Raw genomic sequence first — 12,957 nt, 5'->3', positions numbered from 1 at the left:
TGGATTATTTTAAAGATTTTTCCTTCTTTGAGAAATACATCTGGCCTCTCCCCAAAAAAACAGCCATGGTGAAGGACTTTAAGGGAATCAAAAAAGAACATTGAAGCCCCAGTTGGCAGCAAAGGACAAGGGCAACCATCCTGCTGTATTTTCCGTGCTTGCCTTAATTTAATTTTGTTCAGAAATTGCTCTTTGCAAGAACTAAACCCCAATACATCCAGGGCTAGGTTGATTGCGAAGATATTAGTGCATTACACCCAATGCCTCATTTATTGTACATACTTAGCCTATATCCTATCCATCACCAAGACTGTTTATTTCCACCTCTGCGACATTGCCTGCCTCCACTCTCACCTCAGCCTCTCTGCTTCTGTTAGTCACCTCCAAACTCTATTCAAACACTCTATTTGAACTCCACCCTCCAGAAGCTAAAATTTGTCCAAAACACTCCTGCATGCATCCTGTCCCACACTAAGTTCTGCTCACTCATCACTCCCATCCTCACTGATCTACAATGGCTCCTTATTCTCCAAGGCCACAAATTTAAAATCCTCTGCCTGCAAATCCCTCTATGGCTTCACGCTGTTTTATGTCGCCTCCAGCCTGATATTCTTCTCAATGCTCTGTTCCTGTGCAATACTCCACCTCCACCCCTATTTCATCCCATCATTAATGGGAAAGCTTTCATCTGCCTTGGTCCTAACTGATTTTAACTCCCTCCCTGAAACCTTTTCACCTCTTCTCTTGCCACATTTGAGAAGCTTCTTAAAACCTGACTCTTCTATTTATTTTTGCTACTTACCTCAATCTCTACCTTCCTGGCTCAGTGTCTGTTTCCTTAAGCTTACTTGTGAAGTATACATAGAAATTACATCACAGAACCAGTCTGTCACAGTGTTTACCCTCCATATGATCAAATAATAATAATTGCATTTACTCACCCTGTTCCCATATCCCTTCAAATCTTTTTCCTTTATCCAACTATCCAATCTGTGGCAAAGCCTCGGGACATTTCTTTATATTAAAGGCATTTTTATAAATGCAAGTTGTTTTTGATTTATTTGTAATACCAGTTCTAGAAACAAACTATTTCATTTGGTCATTTGCTGTTTCGTCTTTTCCAATTAACTCATTTTGTCGCTGCACCCAGGTTTTTTCTGACTCTGAATAAATCATACATCAGAATAAGGCTGCATGTGTGTTCAAGGTACTCACACCAAACACACCAACATAAATTATATAAGTCAATTTTTACTTAGTTCCAGAATTTAAAGTTACTGATGATCTGTCATTTTAGCGGAGAGACATTTTATTTTTAAACATTAGTGGGAATGTAATTCTTCAAATGATCTCACAACATTATGAGCTCCGATCAGCGGATCATCTATGCAGCATCCGCATTATTGCACTGCGTAGCTGTCATTCCAGTTATCTATTTGTGTCACTGACTGGATAGCTTAAAGGGTTTGGTCACAATGTGGGACAACAGGGTAAAGGAAAATAAGTATAATAATAGTATGGCTCAGAAAGATTTGAGTCTCTACTGGTGTACATTCTGCCATTCATTACACACAGTAATAGGCAGATATACATAAAAGGTTACCAAGACCCTGCAGCAAATCTTTGTCAGAGCCCAGCTTTTCAAGATTTTACATTGTATTTTAACCATAATGTCATCTAATTTTGGTCACTATGCATCATGGGATTGAGGAGAATAAACACTCTCAGTATAAGCACATTACTGTAATGCCTGAGGGCCTGGTGTTTTGTTCCATTCGCACAGCCGGGAACTTAACTAAGGGTAGACATTTGGGAGCCTGGTGCTCCCGCATCAACAGTTAGGAACTTTGACAGCTCAGCAGGCCAAAGCCCCGATCTCAAACTTAACGCAGATCAATTAATCTCTTGCTCACACACACAGCAGGTCAGCTGTGCCCTGCCAGGCTACAGGAAGTTTAGTCCAGTTAGTTTTGAATAGCTTAGCTAGAAATAAAGGGAATCTGTATTCATGGGTAAGTTAAATTGTTATTGGAAATTGTTTTGCCATAACCAAGGAGCGAAGGAAGTTGACTGCTGTCACTGTGAACAGCACTCATGTATTTTATGTAAAATAAACCAGTTATTATTTTGAAGCTGTGCTTGGCTCGATAAAGTGTTTTTCAGTCTGCCTTCTGTAAAGAGAGATGAATATGGTGTGACATAGAATATTTCAATAGCTGGTTATATGGAGCAACTGTTCTCTGTTATGATCCATGGGTCATGTTATCATTGCCTATTGGGCAGTATAAGGTGCACGCTGGATCGTAGGGAATAAGAAATCAGCTTACCGATTGGCCAACAACGCTGAGCCTTAAAGGACAAAAAAAAACAAATTATGTAAATGTGATGATAGTACTAGTGTCCCCCCCCCCACCCCCATGCAATTCACATCATCATGCTCCCACCTTAGATGGCCACCAGGACTATCCATGTACATTTTCTTGCTTTGCCCCTCTGAAATTTCTTTTCTTAAGTTTGAAGCCCTTCATGAGCCAACAGAAGGCATATTTTATTTGGCAGGATCAGTTCTACTAAGACTCTTCATTTCCCCAAGATTGTGCACTGTAACGTCAAACCACTCTTACTAATGAGCTCTCTTAGCTTGTTAGCTCAAACAACACACAAAATGAGGTACAACCAACTATTTTAACATGGGCTAAATGTTTCACCCATGGACTATGACTGGGTGGTAGGCTAGCATCATGACGATTTGGATTTCAGGCCTTAGATATATACTCCAGACTGGCAACTAGAGCAACTCCCAATTTTGGAATCTAGTTCTCGATGTGTCGTAAATTTTTTGAAATTATAACTTCAAATGTTGGTCTCATGTCAGTACCCCAGTGGTCAGTGGGTAACTGTGCTGAAAATATGGATCATAAAGATCTTGGGTTCAATCCCTTGTTGGTGTTCCTTCTCGACTGTGATGAAATAAAGGAAACCTGCATTTCTAGCTAACTTCTGTTACATTTGTTTGGAAACCAGTTAGTCATCATCAATGGTGCAATGCCCAACATGTTCTGGATTGCTCTGTTCTAAAATCATGGATGCCCAGTAAAGAAAGCAAAGGAACTTCAATCTTATGGGCAGAGTCAGACCATTTGATGAGATTTACCATTATTTGGTTGTATTCGAGGAAAACGTTTTTTTACACACTGGTCCTTCTGTTATTCATAGCACACATGACATGGTTGATTTTTTTCCATCTTGTGTATTATTTCCAGTTAGTTAAATGGGCTTGACATTTTCATTATTCACCTACTCCCATTGAAATGCCAGTATTTTTACAGTCCCACTGATAACTTTCTTTATATTTTACAAGCTCCACATACTGAAGCTTTTTGAAATCATAACTTAAAATTTTGGTTTCATGTCAGCTCCCCAATGGTCAGTTGGTAAATGTGCTGGCCATTGTGGAACATAGCCATATAGAGTATGAAGGTCTTGGGTTATATCTCTTATTTGCATTGGGTTGGCTGATCTCAGCTAGGGTGATGTAAATTGCAGTGCTCTTACTCTCAGTGATGTAATCAGGCTTTTTGGGAGAGGGAAGAATAAAAGGAAATATATACCAGATGATCATGTGTGTGTGGACGTAAAGTGAGGACAGGATCAGGCTTTGTGTTGTGATGCCTCACGTATTCAAAAAGTCTGCTGACATTCAGTATCTGTGCTCCCCTTCTGGGTGAAGTATAGGAGGGCTACTGACCCTTATGGATTTGTACTCCATCATTAGTCAGCACCTTTGGAAGAGGAGGGGGAGAAAAGAAAAAAAAAAGTTCATGAAAATGCAAATTGAAATAATTCCTCCGCCTCTCTCTTCCTTCCCCCATTTTTCTTTTTGAAACCATTTTAGGCTCTCCGAGACACAAACCATACCCGGGCTGAATGGATATGCAGGCAATCTACTCTGATGCCCTGCCATATCAGTTGTATAACCAGTTGCTCGGAGACATACTAGAGTCTCTCCTGTTGCTTCTCCCTCTTCCCAACAAACGATGTCACATTAAGGCAGTGTGCTGTTTGGCTGCAATCACTGCTTATGCATTTTAAACAGATTTTAATGCAAATTTTTAAAAAACTATTGTAGAAAAGGCTGTAAAAATTTAGGAAGATGTTGTGAATTAGAAGTATATAGAGTTACAATAGCAAACACTCTAAACCTCTGATAGTTCTGGTAACAAAAGATGTCAATGGGTGACAAGCAGTTTGTATCTCAGCAGGTTTCATTATTTTGATTGATTTGTGGCCGGTATGCCAACCCATCCCATTCAATGGTGCTGTTGTACTTCGGCTGCCCGCCTCACCTGAAGGAAATGCCAGCCGGTACAACAACTAACTAACGTACATAAAATAGAGCTCTGCTTCAGGGCACTTTAAATGTTCTACATGGTGCTTGGTTATAAACAGCTTTGTTATAAATGGCTTTTGAGATTTCAAATTGATCTAGAAGTTTTCCTGTTGGTAAAATGGGGGGGCAGGGGGAGGGAGCAGGGGGAGTTCATACATTGGAATAACTTTATTGTAAGGCGCAGCTGTAAACAATTTTGCTAAACATTTTCTACTGTAACTTTGCAATTCAATGCATTTTTCAAAATAACTTCGACCAAAGTATTGCTGTAAACAATTATCAATCTTTAATCTAGAAGTGCAATCTCCTCTTAAAACTATGATTTGTTCCATGGCAGCTCAGCATCGAGAGTATTGCAATCTCAGCTAAGAGCAGAGTTCAAAACCAGGATCTCATCTTAGAATCATAGAATCAATAATAGTACAGCACAGAAGGAGGCCATTCGGCCCACTGGGTCTGTGCTGGCTCTTTTGAAGAGCAATCCAGTTAGTCTCACTCCCTGGCTCTTTCCTCATATCCCTGTAATTTTTCCTCATTCAAGTATTTATCCAATGCCCTTTTTAAGGCTACTATTGAATCTGTATCCACCACCAATCAGGCAATGCATTTCAAATCCTAACAACCCATTGTTTAAAAATGTTTTCTCTCTTTCTTTTGTCAATCACCATAAATCTGTGCCCTGTAGTTATTGACCCTTTGGCCATTGGAAACAGTTTCTCTTTATTTACTCTATCTAAACCCTTCATGGTTTTAAACACCTCTATCAAATCTCCTCTGCTCTGCTCTTTATTTTAAAAATTCGTTACGGGAAGTGGGCGTCGCTGGCAAGGCCAGCATTTATTGTTCATCCCTAATTGCCCATCAGAAAGTGGATGTGAGCTGCCTTCTTGAACCGCTGCAGTCCCTCTGGTGAAGGTGCTCCCACAGTGCTGTTAGGGAGGGAGTTCCAGGATTTCGACCCAGTGACGATAAAGGAACAATGATATATTACGAAGTCAGGATGGTGTGTAACTTGGAGGGGAACTTGCAGGCGATGGTGTTCCCATGCGCCTGCTGCCCTTGTCCTTCCAGGTGGTAGAGGTCGCGCTGAAGAAGCTGTGGTGAGTTCCTGCAGTGCATCTTGTAGATGGTACACACTGCAACCACAGTGCGCCGGTGGTGGAGGGAGTGAATGATGAAGGTGGTGGATGGGCTGCTAATCATGCGGGCTGCTTGGCCCTCGATGGTGTCGAGCTTCTTGAATGTTGTTGGAGCTGCACTCATCCAGGCAAGTGGAGAGTATTCCACATCACACTCCTGCATTGTGCCTTGTAGATGGTGGAAAGGCATTGGGGAGACAGGAGGTGAGACACTCGCTGCAGAATACCCAGCCTTTGACTCGTTCTTGTTCCCATGGTATTCATGTGACTGGTCCAGTTAAGTTTCTGGTCAATGGTGACCCCCTGGATGTTGATGGTAGGGGATTCAGCAATGGTAATGCTGTTGAATATCAAGGGGAGATGGTTCGACTCTCACTTGTTGGAAATGGTCATTGCCTGACACTTGTGGCGCAAATGTTACTTGCTACTTATCAGCCCAAGCCTGAATGTCATCCAGGTCATGCTGCAGCCGGGCATGGCCTGCTTCATTTTATGAGTTGCGAATGGCACTGAACACTGTATAGTCATCAGCGAACATCCCCACTTCAAACCTCATGATGGAGAGAAGGTCATTGATGATGCAGCTGAAGATGGTTGGGCCTAAGACACTCCTGCAGCGATGTCTTGGGGCTGGGATGATTACCCTCCAACAACCACAACCATCTTCCTTTTGCTAGGTATGACTTCAGCCAGTGGAGAGTTTTCGCACTGATTCCCATTGACTTCAATTTTACTGGGGCTCCTTGATGCCATACTCGGTCAAATGTTGCCTTAATGTCAAGGGCAGTCACTCTCACCTCAACTCTACTGTAAGGAGAACAACCCCAGCTTCTTCAGTCTATTCTGTGACTGTAATTCCTCATCCCTGGAACCATTCTAGTAAATACCATTTATGACAGCATTTTCTTCTCTTTCATCCCTCAGCCATATGTTTCAAAACCCAGTTTCCTTTGAACCATCTCCAAACTATTGCGGCCAACACCCAGCTGCAGAATGACTAGTCAGAGATGTTCCTGACTGCACAATGCATTATTGAATATGTAATGACATCAGCATATTGGTGCACAAGATATTTTGGAACAATCTCCACATGCCTGGTTCTAATTTTCAAATCAATAACAAAAGATTAATCATGCAAACTGATTCAAATATGTGTTTTATTTTGGATGTGGGTGTCGCTGGCAAGACTAGCGTTTATTGCCCATTCCTAATTGCCCTTGAGAAGGTGGTGGTGAGCCGCCTTCTTGAACCGCTGCAGTCCTTATGAGGAAGGTACTTCCACAGTGCTGTTAGGGAGGGAGTTCCAGGATTTTGAACCAGCGACGATGAAGGAACGGCGATATACTTCCAAGTCAGGATGGTGTGTGACTTGGAGGTGATGGTGCTTCCCTTATGCTTGCTGCCCTTGTCAATCTCTTCGAAATATTGATGTACTGTATTGAGCAAATCTTACACCTCTGTACTTCCCAATTGTTGGGCTCTGTAGCAGTGCATATTAACCATTAATAAAGGCTCCACATATAATGGGCCCAAGTTTCGGCCTCAGTTGCTCCTGATTTTTTGGAGCAACTGGTGTAGAACGGAGTATCTTAGAAATTCAAATTCTCGGCATTTAGTTTGCTCCAGTTCTAGTCAGTTAGAACAGTTTCACTTTGGAACAGAATTTTTTTTTCAAAAGGGGGCGTGTCCGGCCATTTACACCTGTTTTCAAAGTCTCGGCAGTGTAAACTTACTCCAAACTAACTTAGAATGGAGTAAGTGAAGATTTTTGTACGCTCGAAAAAACCTGGTCTACACTTTAGAAAATCAGGCGTAGGTTACAAATCAGGCGTAGGGAATGGGGGGGGGTTTAAAGGGAAGTTTACAAACATTAAACACTTCAGTTTTACAAATAAAGAGCCATCATCAATAATAAATGATAAAAACATCAATAAATCATAGAAGTATAGAAAATAGGTGCAGGAGTAGGTCATTCGGCCCTTCAAGCCTGCACCGCCATTCAATGAGTTCATGGCTGAACATGCAACTTCAGTACCCCATTCCTGCTTTCTCGCCATACCCCTTGATCCCCTGAGTAGCAAGGACTACATCTAACTCTTTTTTGAATATATTTAGTGAATTGGCCTCAACAACTTTCTGTAGAGAATTCCACAGGTTCACCACTCTCTGGGTGAAGAAGTTTCTCCTCATCTCGGTCCTAAATGGCTTACCCCTTATCCTTAGACTGTGACCCCTGGTTCTGGACTTCCCCAACATTGGGAACATTCTTCCTGCATCTAACCTGTCTAAACCCGTCAGAATTTTAAACGTTTCTATGAGATCCCCTCTCATTCTTCTGAACTCCAGTGAATACAAGCCCAGTTGATCCAGTCTTTCTTGATATGTCAGTCCCGCCATCCCGGGAATCAGTCTGATGACCTTCGCTGCACTCCCTCAATAGCAAGAATGTCCTTCCTCAAGTTAGGAGACCAAAACTGTACACAATACTCCAGGTGTGGCCTCACCAAGGCCCTGTACAACTGCAGTAAGACCTCCCTGCTCCTGTACTCAAATCCCCTCGCTATGAAGGCCAACATGCCATTTCCTTTCTTAACCGCCTGCTGTACCTGCATGCCAACCTTCAATGACTGATGTACCATGACACCCAGGTCTCGTTGCACCTCCCCTTTTCCTAATCTGTCACCATTCAGATAATAATCTGTCTCTCTGTTTTTAACCACCAAAGTGGATAACCTCACATTTATCCACATTATACTTCATCTGCCATGCATTTGCCCACTCACCTAACCTATCCAAGTCACTCTGCAGCCTCATAGCATCCTCCTCGCAGCTCACATTGCCACCCAACTTAGTGTCATCCGCAAATTTGGAGATACTACATTTAATCCCCTCGTCTAAATCATTAATGTACAATGTAAACAGCACAGAACCTTGTGGTACCCCACTAGTCACTGCCTGCCATTCTGAAAAGTACCCATTTACTCCTACTCTTTGCTTCCTGTCTGACAACCAGTTCTCAATCCATGTCAGCACAATACCCCCAATCCCATGTGCTTTAACTTTGCACATTAATCTCTTGTGTGGGACCTTGTCGAAAGCCTTCTGAAAGTCCAAATATACCACATCAACTGCTTCTCCCTTGTCCACTCCACTGGAAACATCCTCAAAAAATTCCAGAAGATTTGTCAAGCATGATTTCCCTTTCACAAATCCATGCTGACTTGGACCTATCATGTCACCTCTTTCCAAATGCGCTGCTATGACATCCTTAATAATTGATTCCATCATTTTACCCACGACTGAGGTCAGGCTGACCGGTCTATAATTCCCTGTTTTCTCTCTCCCTTCTTTTTTAAAAAGTGGGGTTACATTGGCTACCCTCCACTCCATAGGAACTGATCCAGAGTCAATGGAATATTGGAAAATAACTGTCAATGCATCCGCTATTTCTAAGGTCACCTCCTTAAGTACTCTGGGATGCAGTCCATCAGGCCCTGGGAATTTATCAGCCTTCAATCCCATCAATTTCCCCAACACAATTTCCCGACTAATAAGGATTCCCTCAGTTCCTCCTTTTTACTAGACCCTCTGACCCCTTTTATATCCGGAAGGTTGTTTGTATCCTCCTTAGTGAATACCGAACCAAAGTTCAATTGGTCTGCCATTTCTTTGTTCCCCGTTATGACTTCCACTGATTCTGACTGCAGGGGACCTACGTTTGTCTTTACTAACCTTTTTCTCTTTACATATAGAAACTTTTGCAGTCTGTCTCAATGTTCCCTGCAAGCTTTCTCTCGAACTCTATTTTCGCTGCCCTAATCAAACCCTTTGTCCTCCTCTGCTGAGTTCTAAATTTCTCCCAGTCCCCAGGTTCACAAAATCAACCAATAAATCAATCAAAAAACATTAATAAGAAATATTTTTTTTTAAATCAATAAATAAAACATTTTCTACTTACCAACTGCAGCACCAGGAGCCCTCCAACAGCGTGCTGGGATGACCCCCCCCCAAGTGTGTCTCTGTCAGTGTCTCTATCTCTCTGTCTGTGTGTGTGCCTCTCACTCTGTCTGTCAGTGTCTGTGTTTCTGACAGCGAGGGGAGGGGGAGGAGGGGGGTAGAGGGAGAGAGGGGGGCAGGGGGAGGGGAGGGAGGGAGGCAGAGGGGGAGGGAGGGAAGGGGGAGAAGCGGGGGGGGAAAGAGAAGAGGGGGGGAGGAGAAGAGGAAGGGGGAAGAAGAAGAGGAAGGGGGGGAGGAGAAGGAGAAGAGGAAGGGGGGGAGGAGAAGGAGAAGAGGAAGGGGGGGGAGAGAAGGAGAAGAGGAAGGGGGGGGGAGGAGAAGGAGAAGAGGAAGGGGGGGGGAGAAGGAGAAGAGGAAGGGGTGGGGGAAAGGAGAAGAGGAAGGGGTGGGGGAAAGGAGAAGAGGAAGGGGTGGGGGAAAGGAGAAGAGGAAGGGGTGGGGGAAAGGAGAAGAGGAAGGGGTGGGGGAAAGGAGAAGAGGAAGGGGTGGGGGAAAGGAGAAGAGGAAGGGGTGGGGGAAAGGAGAAGAGGAAGGGGTGGGGGAAAGGAGAAGAGGAAGGGGTGGGGGAAAGGAGAAGAGGAAGGGGTGGGGGAAAGGAGAAGAGGAAGGGGTGGGGGAAAGGAGAAGAGGAAGGGGTGGGGGAAAGGAGAAGAGGAAGGGGTGGGGGAAAGGAGAAGAGGAAGGGGTGGGGGAAAGGAGAAGAGGAAGGGGTGGGGGAAAGGAGAAGGGGTGGGGGAAAGGAGAAAGGGGTGGGGGAAAGGAGAAAGGGGTGGGGGAAAGGAGAAGGGGTGGGGGAAAGGAGAAGGGGTGGGGGAAAGGAGAAGGGGTGGGGGAAAGGAGAAGGGGTGGGGGAAAGGAGAAGGGGTGGGGGAAAGGAGAAGGGGTGGGGGAAAGGAGAAGGGGTGGGGGAAAGGAGAAGGGGTGGGGGAAAAGAGAAGGGGTGGGGGAAAAGAGAAGGGGTGGGGGAAAAGAGAAGGGGTGGGGGAAAAGAGAAGGGGTGGGGGAAAGGAGAAGGGGTGGGGGAAAGGAGAAGGGGTGGGGGAAAGGAGAAGGGGTGGGGGAAAGGAGAAGGGGTGGGGGAAAGGAGAAGGGGTGGGGGAAAGGAGAAGGGGTGGGGGAAAGGAGAAGGGGTGGGGGAAAGGAGAAGGGGTGGGGGAAAGGAGAAGGGGTGGGGGAAAGGAGAAGGGGTGGGGGAAAGGAGAAGGGGTGGGGGAAAGGAGAAGGGGTGGGGGAAAGGAGAAGGGGTGGGGGAAAGGAGAAGGGGTGGGGGAAAGGAGAAGGGGTGGGGGAAAGGAGAAGGGGTGGGGGAAAGGAGAAGGGGTGGGGGAAAGGAGAAGGGGTGGGGGAAAGGAGAAGGGGTGGGGGAAAGGAGAAGGGGTGGGGGAAAGGAGAAGGGGGGGGGGAAAGGAGAAGGGGGGGGGAGCACGGGTCATGTCGGTTCGGTTCAGGTCGGGGGGGCAGGGGGGGTGGGAAGCGCGGGTCGGGTCCAGTCCGTCCGGGCGGGTGGGGGGGAAGCGGGAGTTGGGTCGGTGTCGGGATCGGGTCCAGTCCGGGGGGCGGGAGTCGAGTCGGGTCGGGAGGAAGCAGGAGCTGGGAGGCAGCCTTATGCACGCAGCCCCAGTGAGGCCATTCGGCCAGGGCTAGGGGCTGCGTGCTTCGGGCCACTCCCACACAGTTTTGGGCGCCTGGAGCTACTGCACATGCGCACCCACTGTAGCACGCATGTGCAGAGGTCCCGGCACGGTTTTCAGCGCAGGGACCTAGCTCCGCCCCTAAAGCTTGTGCTGCGCCCGCCAGACTCCAGAGGACCAGCAGGGAGCCGGAGAATCTGTAAGTTTTTTTAGGCGCACTTTGTGGCGCAAAAAACGGGCGTCCAGGTCGGGGCTGCGCCGTTCTATGCGCGGCCTGAAACTTGGGCCCTTTATTGGAGCCAACGTAGTTAGTCCAGCCTTTGAAAAACTGCTTTTGTGGATTTAGAGTGGCAGATGCAGAGAAGTGTGAAATAATATATTTTCAAAGTGAAAACAGGGGAGGTAAAGGGTATGGTTTCTCTGCTAGGGGCAGAAAACTATGGGGCTGTAGACTTTGGATCATAAGGGAAGTGATACTTAATGGGCTAGAGAAAATAAATCAAAAACAATTCCATCAGATATGGCACAGCAGATGGGTAAAAGGCTACAGGTTCAGGATTGTGAAGGATAAATTTAGAAGAGATATCAAGAGTTATTTTTCTACACAGAGGGGTTCAACAGTTGGAACAGGTTGCCAGGCAGAGTGGTTGAAGCCAGAATACTGGATTCATTTTAGAAACAACAAGATACTGTTGTGGGTAAACAGGGCTGGTGTTCTGGAAAGACAAGATCAAATGGTTGAAAATCCTCTCTCATCCCAACTCATCTTGCGATCAGTGATTTTCCAGTGAGATAGTAAGGAATTTGAATATTTGTGCAATGAATAGTTACACATTATACAACTCTAGTTAATACTCACCTGTTGTTTTCGGTGAGGTTTAGGTGCCTTTTTATGTCCTGCAGCACTTCCCTGAAGAAAACCAGTCGTTTCTCCTCAAACTGCTGGCACTGTTCAAACACTTGCTCCATATTCTCCATGTACTGCGGTGTACATTTACTCAACTCATCCAAGGCCTTCTCGTACTTCTCTTTTGTCTATACAGGTATTGATCGAACATAAATTACCAATTAACAGGTTTGCATTCAATTCCTAAAATCACTAACCAGTTATCGTGGCAGCATAGAGGATTGGCTAACTAACAGAAAACAGAGAGTCGGGATAAATGGGTCATTTTCCAGTTGGCAAACAGTAACTAGTGGAGTGCCGCAGGGATCGGTGCTGGGGCCTCAACTATTTACAATCTATATTAATTACTTGGATGAAGGGACCAAGTGTAATGTAGCCAAATTTGCTGATGATACAAAGATAGGAGGACACAAGAAATCTGCAAAGGATTATAGATAGGCTAAGTGAGTGGGTAAAAATTTGGTAGATGGAGTATAATGTGGGAAAATGAGAGGTTATCCATTTTGGCAGAAAAAATATAAAAGCAAATTATAATTTAAATGGAGAAAAATTGCAAAGTGTTGCAGTACAGAGGGACCTGGGGGTCCTTGTGCATGAAACACAAAAAGTTAGTTTGCAGGTACAGTAAGTAATCAGGAAGGCAAATGGAATGTTGGCCTTTATTGCAAGGGGGATGGAGTGTAAAAACAGAGAAGTCCTGCTACAACTGTAAAGGGTATTGGTGAGGCCACACCTAGAGTACTGCGTACAGTTTTGATCTCCATATTTAATGAAGGATATACTTGCATTGGAGGCTGTTCAGAGAAGGTTCACTAGGTTGATTCCGGAGATGAGGGGGTTGATTTATGAAGATAGGTTGAGCCTATACTCATT

General features: G+C 45.0%; 1 protein-coding gene across 7 annotated transcripts in view; it reads right to left on the bottom strand.

Moving 5' to 3' along the window:
* The window catches only part of pacsin1b (protein kinase C and casein kinase substrate in neurons 1b), a 406,522-nt gene that overhangs the window by 38,872 nt on the left and 354,693 nt on the right, over positions 1 to 12,957 (bottom strand). For all 7 annotated transcript variants that reach the window (XM_070858872.1, XM_070858877.1, XM_070858874.1 and 4 more), the window contains one exon: positions 12,037 to 12,212. In XM_070858872.1, the coding sequence (XP_070714973.1) occupies positions 12,037 to 12,212 (176 nt within the window). The remainder of the gene's footprint in view (positions 1 to 12,036; positions 12,213 to 12,957) is intronic.

This window comes from Pristiophorus japonicus, chromosome 17, assembly GCF_044704955.1.
Source record: "Pristiophorus japonicus isolate sPriJap1 chromosome 17, sPriJap1.hap1, whole genome shotgun sequence".
NCBI classification, from domain to species: domain Eukaryota; kingdom Metazoa; phylum Chordata; class Chondrichthyes; family Pristiophoridae; genus Pristiophorus; species Pristiophorus japonicus.
Note: the sequence above shows the minus strand (reverse complement) of the source record. Positions and strands in the feature narration are given on the sequence as shown.